This window comes from Aquarana catesbeiana, linkage group LG03 (genome assembly GCF_042186555.1).
Source record: "Aquarana catesbeiana isolate 2022-GZ linkage group LG03, ASM4218655v1, whole genome shotgun sequence".
Lineage (NCBI taxonomy): Eukaryota > Metazoa > Chordata > Amphibia > Anura > Ranidae > Aquarana > Aquarana catesbeiana.
Window position 1 is genome coordinate 879,886 of NC_133326.1, and position 21,869 is coordinate 901,754.

Here is a 21,869-nt window from a genome sequence, read left to right on the forward strand (position 1 = left end):
TTACACTTTTATTGTTTGACTTTAAGCATTTTTAAAATCACTGCTCCTGAAAAAACGGCCGTTTTTAAAACTTTTTTTTGCATTGATCCATGTCCCCTGGGGCAGGACCCGGGTCCCCAAACACTTTTATTGACAATAACTTGCATATTAGCCTTTAAAATTAGCACTTTTGATTATTCATGTTCGTGTCCCATAGACTTTAACGGTGTTCGCGTGTTCGAACGAATTTTTTTCCTGTTCGCATGTTCTGGTGCGAACCGAACAGGGGGGTGTTCGGCTCATCCCTAGTCCTAACCTCATCTACAGAGGTCTAGACAACTGTTTAACATTTTGGAGAAATTTCCTCTCACTTCCTGTTATTTTCCTCAAAACAGGAACTGAGGAAAATCTTCCTGAAGGGACACCGATGGCAGAAAAAGAAAAAACTTGCCCGAAATTTTCACCCTTCCCTTCTTCACCCAAAATGAAACCTCCTTTAACGCTTTCTCTGCCCCCCTGATCAGAGGTACAGTGTGCCGGCTCAGTGTGCCCGCCTTCGGGACGTTCCGGGACTCTTTAGCGATAATCGGCGGCTCAGAGGTCACTGACCTTCATTACAGATCTGCGATCTCGGCATGTATGGTGTTTATATACAGTTTTGTGTTCCCGAGATCTTCACTGCAAAGAGGAACCAATTATCATTCAATGTGACACTGAGTCTACCTTCACACCGATCGTTCAGCTGAAGTCACACGACTTCAAACCCGCATTTCAGGATGACTTCAGGGGGTGATTTGAGAGATATCAGTGCGGGTTCATGTACAGATCTCTATTGAAATCGCCCCCCAAAGTCACCAAAAGTAGTGCAGGAACTCCTTTTGGGAATCGGTGCGGCGCCGCAAACTCAGAGTCACACCGATTGGGAGGTTGCCGGCAATAGGCTGTGATTTGGCATGTGAAATCGCACGCATGTGAACGGGGGGGCTAAAGGGTATCTTTATCCTCCAAAAATCCTCCATACACATCCACCACCGGATGGCGCTGTTACCTATTTTTCCTGAAATAGGTTCTTTCTGCGTTTTTTTTCTCCTCCGTGAGGTCCCGAACCTCTCCTTCTCTCCCTCACTTCTGTTTGTTTGGAACAAGCAATGTGAGTTATGTGCAGCCATGTGCACTGCACTCTACATAGTCCCTAGTCTATAGTCCATAGTCTCTAGTCTATAGTCCCTAGTCTGTAGTCTATTGTCCCTAATCTATAGTCCACAGTCCTATAGTCCCTAGTCTGTAGTCTATAGTCCTTAGTCCGTAGTAGTCCATAGTATCTAGTCCCACAGACCCTAGTCTATAGTCCCTAGTCTGTAGTCCTTAGTCTGTATTTTATAGTCCATAGTCTCTAGTCTATAGTCCCTAGTCTGTAGTCTATAGTCCATAGTCCCATAGACCCTAGTCTATAGTCTCTACTATGTAGACCATAGTCTGTAGTCCCTAGTCTATAGTCCCTAGCCCATAGTCCCTAGTCCATAGTCCCTAGTATCTAGTCTTTAGTCCCTAGTTTATAGTTCCTAGTCCATAGTCCCTAGTCCAAAGTTCCTGGTCTATACTCCCTAGTCTGTAGTCTATAGTCCATAGTCTTATAGACCCTAGTCTGTAGTCCATAGTCCTTATTCCGTATTCCCTAGTCTATAGTCTATAGTCCCTAGTTCCTAGTCTATAGTCCCTAGTCCATAGTCCCTAATCTGTAGTCTATAGTCCCTAGTCTATAGTCCACAGTCCTATAGTTACTAGTCTGTAGTCTATAGTCCTTAGTCTGCAGTCTATAGTCTTTAGTCCACAGTCCATAGTACCTAGTATATAGTTCCACAGACCCTAGTCTATAGTCCCTAGTCTATAGTCCCTAGTCTGTATTCTATAGTCCATAGTCCCATAGACCCTAGTCTATAGTCTCTACTATGTAAACCCTAGTCTGTAGTCTATAGTCCCTAGTATCTAGTCTGTAGTCCTTAGTCTATAGTTCTTAGTCCATAGTCCCTAGCCCATAGTTCCTGGTCTATAGTCCCTAGTCTGTAGTCTGTAGTCCTTAGTCTGTAGTCTATAGTCCTTAGTCCGTAGTCTATAGTCCCTAGTCCCTAGTCTATAGTCCCTAGTATCTAGTCTGTAGTCCCTAGTCCCTAGTCTGTAGTCTGTAGTCCTTAGTCCGTAGTCTATAGTCCCTAGTCTGTAGTCTGTAGTCCTTAGTCCGTAGTCTATAGTCCCTAGTCTGTAGACTGTAGTCCTTAGTCTATAGTCCCTAGTCTATAGTCCTTAGTCCCTAGTCTATAGTCCCTAGTCTGTAGTCTGTAGTCCTTAGTCTGTAGTCTATAGTCCCTAGTCTGTAGTTTGTAGTCCTTAGTCCGTAGTCTATAGTCCCTAGTCTATAGTTTGTAATCCGTAGTCTATAGTCCCTAGTCTATAGTTTGTAATCCGTAGTCCCTAGTCCATAGTCCCTAGTCTATAGTCCCTAGTCTGTAGTCTGTAGTCCTTAGTCTGTAGTCTATAGTCCCTAGTCTGTAGTCTGTAGTCCGTAGTCTATAGTCCCTAGTCTGTAGTCTGTAGTCCTTAGTCCGTAGTCTATAGTCCCTAGTCTATAGTTTGTAATCCGTAGTCCCTAGTCCATAGTCTCTAGTCTATAGTCCCTAGTCTGTAGTCTGTAGTCCTTAGTCCGTAGTCCCTAGTCTGTAGTCTGTATTCCTTAGTCCGTAGTCTATAGTCCCTAGTCTGTAGTCTGTAGTCCTTAGTCCGTAGTCCCTAGTCTGTAGTCTGTATTCCTTAGTCTGTAGTCTATAGTCCCTAGTCTGTAGTCTGTAGTCCTTAGTCCGTAGTCCCTAGTCTGTAGTCTGTAGTCCTTAGTCTGTAGTCTGTAGTCCGTAGTCTATAGTCTATAGTTTGTAATCCATAGTCCCTAGTCTATAGTCTGTAGTCCTTAGTCCGTAGTCTATAGTCCACAGTCGTTTGAAATGTAACTGCTCTGATCCAAAAGTACTTATACAATATTACCACTATAGCGTTGTCTACACCGTGTGCACAAACCTTAAAACTAAGGAAACTGTAAAGTGCAAAGTATCAATATGTCATTCTATAATACAAAGTATCAATATGTCAATCTATAATACAAAGTATCAATATGTCATTCTATAATACAAAGTATCAATATGTCATTCTATAATACAAAGTATCAATATGTCATTCTATAATACAAAGTATCAATATGTCATTCTATAATACAAAGTATCAATATGTCATTCTATAATACAAAGTATGAAAGGTTCAGGACATTTTATAACGGTCCCCAAAGTCCCCATTTAGATTCCATGTGAATATTTTGCACCAATTCACATCTGTGCTCTATAAAAAGGCTTTTCACCACTTCGTGTCCCACCACCACCTTCTGAAGACCCCTTTCACACTGGGGCGGTGGGTGCGTCGGTGGTAAAGTGACGCTATTTCTATCGGCGCTTTACCGTCAATTTTGCGGCGCTATTTGGCCACTAGCGGGCTGCTTTTACCCTCCCCCCCCTTGGGGGCGAGAACGGGTTAAAACCACCGCAAAGCCCTGCTGCAGCAACACTATGCCGGCGGTCTAGCCGCGCTGCCCCATTGATTTCGGCTCCTTCACCGCTCCAAAGATGCGTCTAGCAGGCGTTTTTTTAGCGTCCTGCCAGCGCAGCGCTCCGGTGTGAGAACCCTCGGGGAGACAGGAGCGCCTCTTTCTGGGCGCTATTTTTAGTGCTGAAGCGCCTGCCAGACGCCCCGATGTGAAAGGGGCGGAAACCTGGAAAAAGCTTTGGCTCCACCTTCCCGGCGCTTCTCCAGCTGGACCGCCACCAGTTCCTCCTCATATCTCTATTCCAGTCTTCAGATCTCATGAGAACTTCCTTCATCACACAACATTGTTATATAAAATGTATTTTTACCAATCAGAAAACATCCAAAATGTATAAAATGTGAACAATTAACCGCATGCCGACCAGCCGCCACAGTCGCACTGCGGCAACATGGCTCGGCTGCGTGAATCGCTATCATGGTATGTCCGTACCATAGACGGCCACTAGGGGGACCCACGGAGCCGATGCGAGTGCCCGGCGGGCACGATCACCGCCAGGCTCCCGCAATCGTTCGGGACACACCGAGGACCGGGATCTCTGTGTATAAACACAGTTTCTGCTTCTCTGAGGGGAGAAGAGACAGATCGTCATACAGAGTACAAACAGCGATCTATCATCTCCCCTGCACAGTCCCCTCCCCCCTTCAGTTAGAACACTCCCCCAGGACACACTTAACCCCTTCATCGCCCCCTAGTGGTTAACACCCTTCACTGCCAGTGACATTTTTACAGTAATCAATGCAATTTTATAGCACTGATCGCTGTATAAATGACAATGGTCTCAAAAATGTGTCAAAATTGTCTGAAGTGAGTGTCCACCATAATGTCGCAGTCCCGATAAAAAACGCTGATCGCCGCCATTACTAGTAACAAAAAAATTAAGTAAAAAAAATGCTATAAATCTATCCCTTATTTTGTAGACGCGATAACTTTTGCACAAACCAATCAATATACGCTTATTGTGATTTTTTTACCAAAAATATGTAGAAGAATACGATCGGTCTAAACTGAGGAAGAATTTTTTTTTATATATTTTTGGGGATATTTATTATAGCAAAAAGTAAAAAATAATGCGTTTTTTTCAAAATGGTCGCTCTTTTTTTGTTTATAGCGCAAAAAATAAAAACCGCAGAGATGATCAAATACCACCAAAAGAAAGCTCTATTTGTGGGAAAAAAGGATGTCAATTTTGTTTGGGAGCCACGTCGCACGACTGCGCAATTGTCAGTGCCGAATCGCAAAAAGTGCTCTGGTCTTTGGCAGCCAAATGGTCCCTAAGTGGCCTTTAGACAGGCACTGAGTCTTTCCAGCAGTGTGTTTTTGGGTTTAGCTCCACCGCTTCGTTTCCCGGGATCGGCGTGCGTTCCAAGCCTCGATCTGGTTTGGGTCAGGACAGGAAGTGACGTCAGTGATTACCCAGAAGCCTCTACGCGTTTCGCATACATACATGCGTCATCAGGAAGCTGGGTACGCCATCCATGATATGGTATTTATGCCTTTAATGGCAATTATTCAGCCAATCAAAACGTTGTTCATTGTTTCACTATAGCTGTTCCTATATCTTCCGCCATTATGATCACTGGCAATTCCGAAACGCGTAGTTATATTTATAATTGGGGCCGTTAATTCCGCTCCCAACAATACCTATTTTAATTTGTTCCCTACATCATTTCAACATATTTGGGCACCCAAAAAATGACGGCTGGAAGAACTTCACATTCTTATGTTGTACTCTATAAAACGGGCACAACCCTTCCCCTAACTAATCAATATATATATCAATACTGCAATTATATACATAAAGCTGCACCAAAAAATTCCTTCTTATTAATCACAATCTATATGAAATATATCTGTCAATACATCTAGAAACTGAAAATATGTATAAAAATATAAACTAATATCATGAAAAATAAAAAATGATGAAAAATGTTATGAAAAAAAACAAACAAATAAATAAAATAAAAAACGTGAAATAAAAATAAAAATGAAAATACAAAATAAATAAATAAATAAATAAATAAATAATTAATTAAATCTAAATGGAAATGAAAATAAAATAAAAATAAATATGAAAATAAAGATAAATCAAAATAAAATAAAATATAGGAATGAAAATAAAAATAAAAATAAATAATAGAAATTAAAATAATAATGAAAATAGAAATAGATGAAAATCAAATAAACTAGAAGTCATATGGACTATTAAGTCCACAGTCCCTAGTCTGCAGTCTATAGTCCATAGTCCCTAGTCTATATTGCACAGTCCCATATAGTCCTTCTCCATACAGAGGTCCCTGGAGACTGAAGCTGGTCCTCCTCTACCAGCAGCAGAAATGAGGACTTTGTGGGGTTGGGGGGCCACAGAAGGGACTTTCCTGAGTTGGAAATTCGGACCGGAACAGAATATATTTGTAGAGTTTTGAGGAAAGCCGTCACGTTGGACCTTCTGAAGATGCCATTGTCCTGGCTTCATGTTCACCTGCTGGGCTCCACAGATCGGGTTATCAGAGCCAGGCGGGGGAAGTGATCTGTGATTGGAGGAGGTTTTCTGGATACAGTCTGGGGACAATCTTTGATCCTTTCTGGGAATCTGTAGAATATTCGATCTACTGATCTGGCCAGTAACACCCCCACTCTGGAGGAAGGAGCACAGGGGGCACAGCACTGTCACTGACCAATAACACACCTCCTGTATTAGACCCCTCCCCCCACTCTGGAGGAAGGAGCACAGGGGACACAGCACTGTCACTGACCAATAACACACCTCCTGTATTAGACCCCTCCCCCCACTCTGGAGGAAGGAGCACAGGGGGCACAGCACTGTCACTGGCCAATAACACACCTCCTGTATTAGACCCCTCCCCCCACTCTGGAGGAAGGAGCACAGGGGACACAGCACTGTCACTGACCAATAACACACCTCCTGTATTAGACCCCTCCCCCCACTCTGGAGGAAGGAGCACAGGGGGCACAGCACTGTCACTGACCAATAACACACCTCCTGTATTAGACCCCTCCCCCCACTCTGGAGGAAGGAGCACAGGGGACACAGCACTGTCACTGACCAATAACACACCTCCTGTATTAGACCCCTCCCCCCACTCTGGAGGAAGGAGCACAGGGGACACAGCACTGTCACTGACCAATAACACACCTCCTGTATTAGACCCCTCCCCCCACTCTGGAGGAAGGAGCACAGGGGGCACTTTTGGACAGCAGTATTATCAGTCTGGGGGGAGGGGGTGGTAGATGGACTAGCAGATTTAGATACACTAACAAATTAAAGACAAACTCCAGATAACATTTTATACAGTTTTCTTTCCTTTTAGGATAAACATCAATAAATAAAAGCTGATGATTGTAAGCACCCCTGTCAGTAGTAAATCATTTTTCTCATCTCTGTAACTGATACATCTACAGGACAGCTTGTTCTGCTGAAAAACAACAGACTTTCTGGCAGGATCACCAGGTGAAAATAAAAGAAAGAAATCCTAAAAAAGAAAACGAATGCGGCCGTCACATCGAATGATGATGAGAAATGTTTGATTTTGGGGGTTCCTATTTTCCAAAAAAAACCTCTGGAAGCCGATTGGACATTGAAGGTGAACACAGAAATGGGCGGAGCTTATTTTCCCTTTAATTATCATTCATCAGTAAAGTCAGTAAAAGATCAATAGACAATCCTGATCAATGATCGATCGGAATAACAACAGGAAGGTTGAGGATTCTGAGAGTCAGGGGGGGGGGAATTCTGATCTCTTCCAATAATCAATAAAACATTCGACTTCCGACTAACAAATTATTGGATCAATAAATGTAGAATAAAAGAACGGAACATTGGGGGAGGGGCAGCTCCTCCGCTGTGCAGGACCACAAGTCCCAGCGTTCCCCGACAGAGCGACCCGACGATCGATTCAGATCAATATTTGTGAATGGGATTCACTCGTCATTAGAGATCCCATCCCCCCATCCCAGACCCCATCCCATCCCCCATCCCAGACCCCATCCCATCCCCCATCCCATCCCCCCATCTCAGACCCCATCCCATCCCCCATCCCAGACCCCATCCCATCCCCCATCCCAGACCCCATCCCATCCCCCATCCCATCCCCCATCCCATCCCCCATCCCAGACCCCATCCCATCCCCCATCCCATCCCCCCATCTCAGACCCCATCCCATCCCCCATCCCAGACCCCATCCCATCCCCCATCCCATCCCCCATCCCATCCCCCATCCCATCCCCCATCCCATCCCCCATCCCAGACCCCATCCCCCCATCCCAGACCCCATCCCATCCCCCATCCCATCCCCCATCCCCCATCCCAGACCCCATCCCCCCATCTCAGACCCCATCCCCCATCCCAGACCCCATCCCATCCCCCATCCCAGACCCCATCCCATCCCCCATCCCAGACCCCATCCCATCCCCCCATCTCAGACCCCATCCCATCCCCCATCCCAGACCCCATCCCATCCCCCATCCCATCCCCCATCCCAGACCCCATCCCCCCATCTCAGACCCCATCCCATCCCCCATCCCAGACCCCATCCCATCCCCCATCCCAGACCCCATCCCATCCCCCATCCCATCCCCCATCCCATCCCCCCATCTCAGACCCCATCCCAGACCCCATCCCATCCCCCATCCCATCCCCCATCCCATCCCCATCCCATCCCCCATCCCAGACCCCATCCCATCCCCCATCCCATCCCCCATCCCATCCCCCATCCCAGACCCCATCCCCCCATCTCAGACCCCATCCCATCCCCCATCCCAGACCCCATCCCATCCCCCATCCCAGACCCCATCCCATCCCCCATCCCATCCCCCATCCCATCCCCCATCCCAGACCCCATCCCCCATCCCAGACCCCCCCCCATGCCCCATCCCATCCCTCATCCCAGACCCCATCCCAGACCCCATCCCTTCCCCCATCCCAGACCCCCCCCATCCCCCATCCCAGACCCCATCCCATCCCCCATCCCATCCCCCATCCCAGACCCCATCCCATCCCCCATCCCAGACCCCTTTCCATCCCCCATCCCATCCCCCATCCCAGACCCCATCCCAGACCCCATCCCAGACCCCATCCCATCCCCCATCCCATCCCCCATCCCAGACCCCATCCCAGACCCCATCCCCCATCCCATCCCCCATCCCAGACCCCATCCCATCCCCCATCCCAGACCCCATCCCATCCCCCATCTCAGACCCCATCCCATCCCCCATCCCAGACCCCATCCCATCCCCCATCCCATCCCCCATCCCAGACCCCATCCCAGACCCCATCCCAGACCCCATCCCAGACCCCATCCCATCCCCCATCCCATCCCCCATCCCATCCCCCATCCCAGACCCCATCCCATCCCCCATCCCATCCCCCATCCCAGACCCCATCCCAGACCCCATCCCAGACCCCATCCCATCCCCCATCCCATCCCCCATCCCAGACCCCATCCCAGACCCCATCCCATCCCCCATCCCATCCCCCATCCCAGACCCCATCCCAGACCCCATCCCATCCCCCATCCCAGACCCCATCCCATCCCCCATCCCAGACCCCATCCCAGACCCCATCCCATCCCCCATCCCAGACCCCATCCCTTCCCCCATCCCAGACCCCCCCCATCCCCCATCCCAGACCCCTGTACTGGTGAAGTGTCAGCTCTGAGGTCCTACCTGGTGGAGATTTCATGTCGCCCCCCATCCCCCATCCCAGACCCCTGTACTGGTGAAGTGTCAGCTCTGAGGTCCTACCTGGTGGAGATTTCATGTCGCCCCCCATCCCCCATCCCAGACCCTTGTACTGGTGAAGTGTCAGCTCTGAGGTCCTACCTGGTGGAGATTTCATGTCGCCCCCCATCCCCCATCCCAGACCCTTGTACTGGTGAAGTGTCAGCTCTGAGGTCCTACCTGGTGGAGATTTCATGTCGCCCCCCATCCCCCATCCCAGACCCCTGTACTGGTGAAGTGTCAGCTCTGAGGTCCTACCTGGTGGAGATTTCATGTCGCCCCCCGTCCCCCATCCCAGACCCTTGTACTGGTGAAGTGTCAGCTCTGAGGTCCTACCTGGTGGAGATTTCATGTCGCCCCCCGTCCCCCATCCCAGACCCTTGTACTGGTGAAGTGTCAGCTCTGAGGTCCTACCTGGTGGAGATTTCATGTCGCCCCCCATCCCCCATCCCAGACCCTTGTACTGGTGAAGTGTCAGCTCTGAGGTCCTACCTGGTGGAGATTTCATGTCGCCCCCCGTCCTCTTCTCCGATGAATGAAGTTTCTCTTCTCCGGCTGCTCAGCTTAATGAACAGATTAGAGAATTTCAAGTGCTTTACAACGGAGGGGGGCTTAGCGAGTGAGGTCAGAGCAAAGCCGGGCCCCGGCCCACCTCCGACTCCTTACACCTTCATTATCATCACCATGGTCATATATTGGGGACACGCCGTCCACACAGGACCGACACCCCCAAACTCTGCCCAATACTACAGGAATGACCATGTATTACGACCTATGAAGAGCCCCTCCGACTCACTCACCTATACGGTACAGTCATTATCACCATGGTCATATATAGGGGGCGCTCCGTGCAGGTGGGACCGACACCCCCAAATACTAAAGGAATATCGGTGTATTTCTATATGTGAGGAGAAAAATCCAGGGGACCCCTTGTGTTTCAGTATCCATCACTCCCTCTACCTGTTCTAATACACACGGGTCATGTGATCATCCCACAGATCTGCCCCCCCCAGAGGCAAATCACTAATAACAAGACTGGATCTCCAGGATCTGCCCCATAGGAGACATGTGGCCTTCTATGGCTATAACTACGACACAGCATGAGATGAGATTATGGAGTTGGTCCACAAAACATAAAGATGAAAAATCCTGGACTTCAGGGAAGGAGATGACAAGGACACATCAATGGACTATCGGGGGTCTGTAGGCCTCTCTACAGCCATGGATGACCTGTTTGAGGAGAAGGCGATCCCACAGGTTACAGATATCTTCTGATTGCTGATATCTCATAATTGCTGGGGGAGCACTTCAAGCTCTACACTTCAGCGATCGTACGAAGCGATCGTACATAGAAAACTGCACTGAAAAGCACCAAACAGGCTGCAGGTGACCCCATCTCTCTATTCAGCTCTCCTTCCAATCTGTAACATGCGTTCTCTACCACTCCTTCTGACACTTGTGTCCTCTTACCTTCACCCCTCTTCTCCACCCCACCACTTCTATATATCACCCCCTTCTGTCCTCTCCTTATTACTGCGCTCACCAACTCATCTAATTCTACACCCACACGCTAAAGGTACAGACCGACCTTTAGCAGAGAAAACCAGAACACTGAAGATGGGTCATGGATGGGTCTTCCAGCATGACAATGACCCAAAACATACCGCCAAAGGTTCAGGCCGACTTTGCCGCATTGAGGGGCCAATGGACGGGGCCATATATTGTAAGATCTTGGATGAGAACCTTCTTCCCTCATCCAGAACACTGAAGATGGGTCATGTATGGGTCTTCCAGCATGACAATGACCCAAAACATACCACCAAGGCAACAAAGGAGGGGCTCAAGAAGAAGCACATGAAGGTCATGGAGTGGCCTAGCCAGTCTCCAGACCTTAATCCCATAGATAATGTATGGAGGAACTGAAACTTCGAGTTGTCAAGAGACAGCCAAGAAACCTTCAGGATTTAGAGAAGATCCGTAAAGAAGAGTGGACCAAAATCCCTCCTGAGATGTGTGGAAACCTGATCACCACCTACAAGAAACGTCTGACCTCTGTGATCACCACCTACAAGAAACGTCTGACCTCTGTGATCACCACCTACAAGAAACGTCTGACCTCTGTGATCACCACCTACAAGAAACGTCTGACCTCTGTGATCACCAACTACAAGAAACGTCTGACCTCTGTGATCACCAACAAGGGTTTCTCCACCAACTACTAAGTCATGTTTTGTGAAGGGGATCAAATACTTATTTTACTCACTGAACTGCAACTCCATTTATAACATTTGTATTGTGTGTTTTCTCTGGATTTTTGGTTGATATTCTGTCTCTAAAATACACCTATGATAAAAATTATAGACCCTTCATTTCTTTGTAAATGGCCAAAACGTACACCATTTGCGTGATCTGAGACGATCGTTATTCCCCCCCACTGTATATACTGTATATATGTACTGTACGATACAATGATATAAACTTCACATAAATCCCACATTCCGTGTTCTTCATGTCCCCGAATTCCGCACTTCATCTTCCTGACCCGCTCACCGAGGAGCTCAGTTCTACACACAATCCTATAATTGGGTAAAACTGGAACTCTTACTGGTTCTGCTGATGTTGTAGTTGTCGTTGTCGTAGCTGAGCCGTCCTCCTTCGTCGGTTTCGGAATGCTCGTCCTTCCCATAATGCTTCTCATTCTCACTGCTTCTGTCCCGGCTGGACAAAGACCGCCTTCGGCGCCTCTTCCTTCGGTAACTCCGCGGTGCCGGAACCCCGATGTAGATGGAGTGGTAATCTGCAGACAGAAGACATTCTTAGTACATAATCCTCCCTGGTAATAGAACCCCCTCCCCACATACCCTCCTCATCCTCATAAGGAACCCCCCACCACCACCCTTCCCACCTCATCCTCATATGGAACCCCCCCATAATAGAAACCACCCTTCCCACATACCCTCCTCTTCCTCATATGGAACCCCCCCACCACCACCCTCCCCACATACCCTCCTCATCCTCATATGAAACCCCCTACCACCACCCTCCCCACATACCCTCCTCATCCTCATATGGAACCCCCCACCACCACCCTCCCCACATACCCTCCTCATCCTCATATGAAACCCCCTACCACCACCCTCCCCACATACCCTCCTCATCCTCATATGGAACCCCCCACCACCACCCTCCCCACATACCTTCTTCCTCCTCATATGGAACCCCCCACCATAATAGAACCCCAGAGATTGAACGAGAAGATCTGGATGCAGCACACCAGATTGAATTACCACAACACCTTTATTATAAAAGCTGGATCACAAAATACATACAGGACAATCTGCCTGGGTGTACAGGGCTCAGCTAACGCATTTCGCACTCATGGCTAGTGCTTTCACTAGCCATGAGTGCGAAACGCGTTAGCTGAGCCCTGTACACCCAGGCAGATTGTCCTGTATGTATTTTGTGATCCAGCTTTTATAATAAAGGCGTTGTGGTAATTCAATCTGGTGTGCTGCATCCAGATCTTCTCGTTCAATCTCTGCTCTATCTTGCATTCAGCCAGCACCTGGGACTCTTTACCTCTGAAGGACCTATACTGATTATTCACCTGGATTTAGACCTACCTGAGTGGTGGAATTCCCTTTGCTTTGATTGCACCTTTGGATACATAATAGAACCACCTCCCACCCTTCCCACATACCCTCCTCATCCTCATATTGACCCCCCCACCATAATAGAAACCCCCCCCACCCTTCCCACATACCCTCCTCACCCTCATATGGAACCCCCCACCATAATAGAAACCCCCCACCCTTCCCACATACCCTCATCACCCTCATATGGAACCCCCCACCATAATAGAAACCCCCCCCCACCCTTCCCACATACCCTCCTCACCCTCATATGGAACCCCCCACCATAATAGAAACCCCCCCACCCTTCCCACATACCCTCCTTATCCTCATATGGAACCCCCCACCATAATAGAACCCCCCACCACCACCCTTCCCACATACCCTCCTCATCCTCATATGGAACCCCCACCATAATAGAACCCCCCCCCACCCTTCCCACATACCCTCCTCATCCTCATATGGAACCGACCCCACCCTTCCCACATACCCTCCTCATCCTCATAAGTAACCCCCCACCATAATAAAAAAAACCCCACACCACCCTTCCCACATACCTTCCTCATATGGAACCCATCACCATAATAAAAAAAAACTCCACCCTTCCCACATACCCTCCTCATCCTCATATGGAACCCCCCCATCCTTCCCACATACCCTCCTCATATGGACTCCCCCCCCCACTATAATACAAACCCCCCACCACCCTTGTCATATATCCTCATATGGAACCCTCCACCATGATAGAACCCCCACCCATACCTTCCTCATCCTCATATCTCTTCTTGTAGGGAATGACATCATCATCCATCATATCCTCCGAGCTGAAAGACAATCCACAGAAAGCTTATGTTCAATTTTTAAAAAAATGAAGACTCGTGTATGCCAACTAGACATGAGCAGAATGAAAAAAATAGTTTGAAGTATTCGAATCAAATTAGAAATTCTGAGTTCATTGTGAAGAATAGCTGGTTCTATTCTATTTGAAATTCAAAATTCGAATTTTGGAAGATGGCTATATTCTATTCTATTCTATTCCATTCATAATTTTCTATGTTATGCTTTTATTTTCTATTCTATTCTGTTTTATTCTATTCCATTCTTTTCAAAATTTGAATTTCAGAAGACGGCTATTTTTTTCTATTTTATTTTTTTCTGTTTTTCTATTCTGTTTTATTCTATTATTTTTTCAATTTGAATTTCGGAAGACAGCTTTATTCTAACACTAATACACACAATCCTTGAGGGAAATCAGAAATAGTCAACAATACACTATGCTTACATTGTATAATTCATAAAATTTAGTTTGGACAAAATTTTGTTTTGTTCTTTTGGCTTCTTTTCAATTTGTTACTATTGTAATTCGGAATTTCGGGTACTTCTGACTCTCCAAATAACGAAAATCTAATCCGAATTTTGATTCGGAACGAAGCAAGCCACACATATCTAATACCGACCTCTGGGCCTCTCATTTCCATAGAAGTTGTAGTGATATTTATTATTATGTTGTCACTTCACTGGTTTTAAAGTTTCTCCACTGCTTGAAAAAAAAAAAAAGGAACCTGCAAATGAAGACTACTGACCTACCTCTGTGGTGGGTGGTGGATCCTCACTTCAAGATCTAGAACCTTCTGCAGAACCTTCACCACAGGCACGCTCAGATCCCTGCACCTCACATGGTGCCCTGCAATGATGGATGAAACCATGGAGGTGTCAGATGATGAGGATCCTCCTGGAGGCCATAGATCCTGAATTGAGGAAAGTATGGACTTCCCAACAGAGAAGTGAGTATTCATGGTCATGTTTTGCAGGCTGCTCTTTCTTCCAGCAACAGAGTCACTGTGGGTGAGTCCACCAAAATGTTACTTTTTACCTCCAAGGAACCCTTGAAATAATTTTGATGTCTTGAGGAACCCCTGAACAAAATAATTATACCTACAGAGCAGGTGAAGATCAGGAAATTGTAGAAATATTTATGTAATATAATAAGTAAGGTGGTGTACCTGGAGAATCGGACACCCAAACCAGATGATTTTTAACCCTCACCTTCTGTAAATGGCACAATAATTTGTCAGAAGTAAACTTAAAATTAATGACTTGACTAATAATAACAACAAAAAGAAGCACTGGTAGTAACATTTGTGGTGTGTCTTCATATTAGTGTCCTGTATGTTGGTGGTCATTGGAAAATTGCCTTTTTTGCATTGTTCAGTTCATGTTGGAGGACAATTCTCCATTGCTCATTGCTTCAGGAACCCCTAAAAAGCTCAGGAGGAACCCTGGTTGAGTAAGCTTGTTGTAGAAGGTTTCAGAAGAATTGTTGCCTTAACTTAAAATCATTCCTTAATCCCCGAGGGGGCCCAGGAGAGGGCACATAGCACTCGGTCCCATTCAAATCCATGATAAAATGCAACTTTTATTTCTGTTTATTCTGGCTGTAACTCCATCCCAGGCTGAAGCACAAATTATGGGTGTTCCCATGGGGGAGTTACAGCCAGCACCAAAACCACCACCCCTTCTCCTTTGTATTCTGTATTTACCAATCAGAGTGATGTGCACAATGTGAACTCCTCCATCCACCTCTTCATCCTCCTCTACATCCAACTCTTCATCCACCTCTACAGCCACCTCTACATCCACCTCTTCATCCTCCTCTACATCCACCTCTTCATCCACCTCTACAGCCACCTCTACATCCACCTCTTCATCCTCCTTTACATCCAACTCTTCATCCACCTCTACAGCCACCTCTACATCCACCTCTTCATCCTCCTCTACATCCAACTCTTCATCCACCTCTACAACCACCTCTACATCCACCTCTTCATCCTCCTCTACATCCAACTCTTCATCCACCTCTACAGCCACCTCTACATCCACCTCTTCATCCTCCTCTACATCCAACTCTTCATCCACCTCTACAACCACCTCTACATCCACCTCTTCATCCTCCTCTACATCCACCTCTTCATCCACCTCTACAGCCACCTCTACATCCACCTCTTCATCCTCCTCTACATCCACCTCTTCATCCACCTCTACAGCCACCTCTACATCCACCTCTTCATCCTCCTCTACATCCACCTCTTCATCCACCTCTACAGCCACCTCTACATCCACCTCTTCATCCTCCTTTACATCCAACTCTTCATCCACCTCTACAGCCACCTCTACATCCACCTCTTCATCCTCCTCTACATCCACCTCTTCATCCACCTCTACAGCCACCTCTACATCCACCTCTTCATCCTCCTCTACATCCAACTCTTCATCCACCTCTACAGCCACCTCTACATCCACCTCTTCATCCTCCTCTACATCCAACTCTTCATCCACCTCTACAACCACCTCTACATCCACCTCTTCATCCTCCTCTACATCCACCTCTTCATCCACCTCTACAGCCACCTCTACATCCACCTCTTCATCCTCCTCTACATCCACCTCTTCATCCACCTCTACAGCCACCTCTACATCCACCTCTTCATCCTCCTCTACATCCAACTCTTCATCCACCTCTACAGCCACCTCTTCATCCACCTCTACATCCACCTCTGGCAACAATTCAAGGGTATACCCTTTATCACAGGGATAGAGAGGGTAAAAAAGGGGGAGGGGTATGCCTATAAATCAAGAATAATGTACAAGTGAATGTGAGAGATGACATCACTGAGGGAGCTAGAGAGGAGGTGGAATCCTTATGGGTAGAGCTCCAAAGGGATGAAGCTAAGGGGAAAATTTTACTGGGAGTATGCTATAGGCCCCCTAACCATATGGAGGAGGGGGAGGCAGACCTCCTATCACAAATTGGATTAGCAGCAAGGATGGGAAGTGTTATCATAATGGGGGATTTTAATTATCCAGACATAGACTGGGCGGAGGGAACGCATTCATTTAAGGCTCGCCAGTTCTTTAATGTCTTGCAGGACAATTTCATGGTTCAGATGGTAGACGCACCAACTAGAAATAAAACATTACTGGATCTACTGATTACCAATAATACAGAACTGATCACAGATGTGGAAATACAGGGCAATTTAGGTAACAGCGATCACAGGTCAATTAGTTTCAGTATAAATCACACAAATAGGAAACATAAAGGCAATACAAAGACAATAAATTTCAAAAGAGCCAACTTCCCTAAACTACGAACCTTGCTATAAGGTATAAATTGGGATAAAATCTTAGGAACAAAGAATACAGAGGAGAGATGGGTTTGCTTTAAGAGCATATTAAATAAGGGCATTAGCCAATGTATCCCATTGGGTAATAAATTTAAAACGAACAAAGTCCTGGATGGCTTAACTCCAATGTAAAAATGCATATAAAAGCAAAGGAGAAGGCCTTCAAAAAATACAAGGTTGAGGGATCATCATCAGCATTCAGACTTTATAAAGAATGCAATAAGAAATGTAAGGGTGCAATTAGGGCGGCTAAGATAGAACATGAAAGACACATAGCGGAGGAGAGCAAAAAAATCCCAAGAAATTCTTTAAGTATGTAAACAGTAAAAAAGGGAGGACAGACCATATTGGCCCCATAAAGAATGAGGAAGGACATCTGGTTACAAAGGATGGGGAGATGGTGAAGGTATTGAATTTATTCTTCTCCTCAGTCTTCACGAGTGAATCGGGGGCTTCAGTAACCAAAACTGCAGTGTTTATCCTCAGGACACAACACAGGAAGCACCTCCATGGTTAACAGAATTGCCAGACCGTTGTTCCTAATCTTTACTTACAGTCTACTGACTGGAATGGTACCAGCTGATTGGAGAAAAGCCAATGTAGCTCCAATATTTAAAAAGGGCCCAAAAAACATCCCTGGGAATTACAGACCAGTTAGCCTAACATCAATAGTATGTAAACTCTTGGAGGGGATGATAAGGGACTATATATAAGATTTTAGTAATAAGAACGATATCATTAGCAGTAATCAGCATGGATTCATGAAGAATCGTTCTTGCCAAACCAATCTATTAACCTTCTATGAGGAGGTGAGTTGCCATCTAGATAAAGGAAGGCCCGTAGACGTGGTGTATCTGGATTTTACAAAAGCATTTGACACAGTTCCCCATAAACGTTTACTGTACAAAATAAGGTGCGTTGGCATGGACCATAGGGTGAGTACATGGATTGAAAACTGGCTACAAGGGCGAGTTCAGAGGGTGGTGATAAATGGGGAGTACTCAGAATGGTCAGGGGTGGGTAGTGGGGTCCCCCAGGGTTCTGTGCTGGGACCAATCCTATTTAATTTGTTTATAAACGATCTGGAGGATGGGATAAACAGTTCAATCTCTGTATTTGCAGACGATACTAAGCTAAGCAGGGCAATAACTTCTCCGCAGGATGTGGAAACCTTTCAAGAAGATCTGAAAAAATGAATGGGGGAGGGGCAACTACATGGCAAATGAGGTTCAATGTAGAACATTTTTAAATAATGGGAAAACAAGAAAGTGTGGGCAGGCAAAAGAGTACTGCGCATGACCCAATCACCGGCGCACATCAAATCAGCTGATAGCGCGCCGGGGAGAGGGGCGGCAGTCGCGTCTAGGTATCCAAGCAACCAGAGGGGGCCGGGTCTGGAGCACAGACCGCTCAACCCCCTGTGGACAAGTCATCCAATGGCGCAAAGAGGGGCAGACAGAGGGGCGGTCCAAGCACCTGCATCCAATGGATCTGGATGCAGGGAGGTCCGACACCGCGCATCTGCCCATCCATGTCGGCCAATGGATGTCCGTCCACAATGGAAAGGGGGGGGAGAGAGAGGAACGGCGCAGACACGGCCGCACCGACTTGGCAGCCATGGGATACCGAACGCGCCACCATCCACAGTGATAGTAGAGGTGGCGCTGGGCGGCCGCACATTGCCCCTAGTGGCCCCACCATAGCACTGCAGATGGGAGATTTACCCCAGGTGGTATAGACAGTCTCCATGATGCATCTGTAAATACAATGAACACATGAAATTACAAATTATAAGAACAGTATATATTCATATAAATATGAGTATCAAAATAACGGTTGCAAGCGGTCATAACAGCGATAGAATGGGAAGGAAAAAGGGGGGAAGGGCAATGACATATTGTGAAACCTATGAAAGTGCATTATATTTACAATTGGTTTGTAAAACGTATACAATTTGGTATCTGTTAATCAGATGTGTATACAGAGGTATATAGGGGGTTCTAGGTCGGCCTAGGTTAGTCGGTGGGACACTAAGATAGATTTCAATTGGTAGATGGGGATAATTTGATGTACTTATCCCACTCACATTGAGTCCACTTAGATTTAAAGAAATGGTTTATATGATTGGGCCTCGTTAATCCCTGGAGGGATGGTGGCCCTCAAGTGTTCGATCCATAGTGTTTCTTGTTGACAAACTTTTTTGTCCCACTCGCCACCCCTAGGATCCGGTGGAATGACTGTTAGTGCGATAAATGAGACAAGAGAGGTATTGAATTTGTGATAGAGATCCAAGTGCCTACTGACTGCCGTCACCATTTTTCTCCGCCTGATTACTGCGGGGTTGATGCTCCCTTGGTGCTTTTTCTAGACAGCCTCCATTGACTTATTTCATTTATTAATTCCTTCCTTCCTGGTGTATACGTTAATGTACATACAAAAAAATGTTCTGGAAACTCTGATAATATTGTATCATTTATTACAGTTTTTTCCACTCTATGCTCCTGAAGAAGCGCTCAAGGCGCGTAACATGTCGAGCTTATGAGCTTACACAGAATTTGACTGCCACCATCACATAGTGTTTGAACTCTACAATTTGTATTGTAACTATATAGATCAATAAGATGTGTTGGTCTTTTGTTGTTCTTATAATCTTTTTGTTCTTTCTACACTAACTGACCTATTGTGTATGGAGTGCATATTCTGTTCATATTGTATGTCATACCTAGTTTTTATCTTTTTGTCCTTTCCCGTTTTTTAATATAATATTTTTGAAATAAAAACAATACTTTTAATAATATAGTATCCTTATTGTGCCTATAAAGTCTTGGTGCCTGCCCACACTTTCTTGTTTTCCCAATCTATCCATATTAGACGTGGCACACATAACTATTCTGTATCCGCATGACCACTATGCGATGATACATATATTATCCATTTTTAAATAATGCATTTGGGTGACAAAAATATGAATTCAAGGGGGGGAGGGGGAGAACCTCTGAGGGAATCTAGGATGGAAAAGGACCTGGGGGTCCTAGTAGATGATAGGCTCAGCAATGGCATGCAATGCCAAGCTGCTGCTAATAAAGCAAACAGAATATTGGCATTAAAAAGGGGATCAACTCCAGAGATAAAACGATAATTCTCCCGCTCTACAAGACTCTGGTCCGGCCGCACCTGGAGTATGCTGTCCAGTTCTGGGCACCAGTCCTCAGTAGGGACGTACTGGAAATGGAGCGAGTACAAAGAAGGGCAACAAAGCTAATAAAGGGTCTGGAGGATCTTAGTTATGAGGAAAGGTTGTGAGCTCTGAACTTATTCTCTCTGGAGAAGAGACGCTTGAGAGGGGATATGATTTCATTGTATAAATACCGGACTGGTGACCCCACAATATACAAATACCGGACTGGTGACCCCACAATATATAAATACCGGACTGGTGACCCCACAATATATAAATACCGGACTGGTGACCCCACAATATACAAATACCGGACTGGTGACCCCACAATATATAAATACCGGACTGGTGACCCCACAATATATAAATACCGGACTGGTGACCCCACAATATATAAATACTGGACTGGTGACCCCACAATATATAAATACCGGACTGGTGACCCCACAATATATAAATACCGGACTGGTGACCCCACAATATATAAATACCGGACTGGTGACCCCACAATATACAAATACCGGACTGGTGACCTCACAATATATAAATACCGGACTGGTGACCCCACAATATATAAATACCGGACTGGTGACCTCACAATATATAAATACCGGACTGGTGACCCCACAATATATAAATACCGGACTGGTGACCCCACAATATATAAATACCGGACTGGTGACCCCACAATATATAAATACCGGACTGGTGACCCCACAATATATAAATACCGGACTGGTGACCCCACAATATATAAATACCGGACTGGTGACCCCACAATATATAAATACCGGACTGGTGACCCCACAATATATAAATACCGGACTGGTGACCCCACAATATATAAATATCGGACTGGTGACCCCACAATATATAAATACCGGACTGGTGACCCCACAATATATAAATACCGGACTGGTGACCCCACAATATATAAATACCGGACTGGTGACCCCACAATATACAAATACCGGACTGGTGACCCCACAATAGGGAGAAAACTTTTCCACGGAAGGAAGTTTAACAAGACGCATGACCATTAAAAAAAAATGAGAAGAAAAGAGGTTTAACCTTAAACTACGTAGAGGGTTCTTTACTGTAAGAGCGACAGGGATGTGGAATTCCCTTCCACAGGCGGTGGTCTCAGCGGGGAGCATTGATAGCTTCAAGAAACTATTAGATAATCACCTGAAGGATCACAACATACAGAGATACACAATTAAATACTCACATATAATCACACACATAAGTTGGACTCGATGGACTTGTGTCTTTTTTCAACCTCACCTACTATGTAACATGCAATTCTCCATCCACTTCCACATCCACTTCATCCACCTCTTCATCCACCTCTACCATACACCTCTCCATGCAATTCCCCATTCAGCTCTACTGTACATCCACCTCTCTATCCACTTCTCCATTCACCTCCCCTTCCACCTCTACATCTACTTCTCCATCCAATTCCCCATGCACCTACCCACCCACCTCTCCATCCAGTTCCCCATCCATCTATA

The 21,869-nt window shown here is 46.2% G+C and overlaps 1 protein-coding gene across 7 annotated transcripts in view; it reads right to left on the bottom strand.

The window, feature by feature from the left end:
* The window catches only part of SLC4A5 (solute carrier family 4 member 5), a 241,374-nt gene that overhangs the window by 181,184 nt on the left and 38,321 nt on the right, over positions 1-21,869 (bottom strand). For 4 of the 7 annotated variants that reach the window (XM_073618224.1, XM_073618223.1, XM_073618221.1 and 1 more), the window contains 2 exons: positions 13,753-13,814; positions 11,964-12,155 (listed from right to left, as the gene is read on the bottom strand). In XM_073618224.1, the coding sequence (XP_073474325.1) occupies positions 11,964-12,155; positions 13,753-13,814 (254 nt within the window). Of the gene's footprint in view, positions 1-9,304; positions 9,326-9,616; positions 9,641-9,850; positions 9,912-11,963; positions 12,156-13,752; positions 13,815-21,869 lie in introns of those variants that run through there. The other 3 variants (XM_073618227.1, XM_073618228.1, XM_073618225.1) reach the window with 3 other exon arrangements.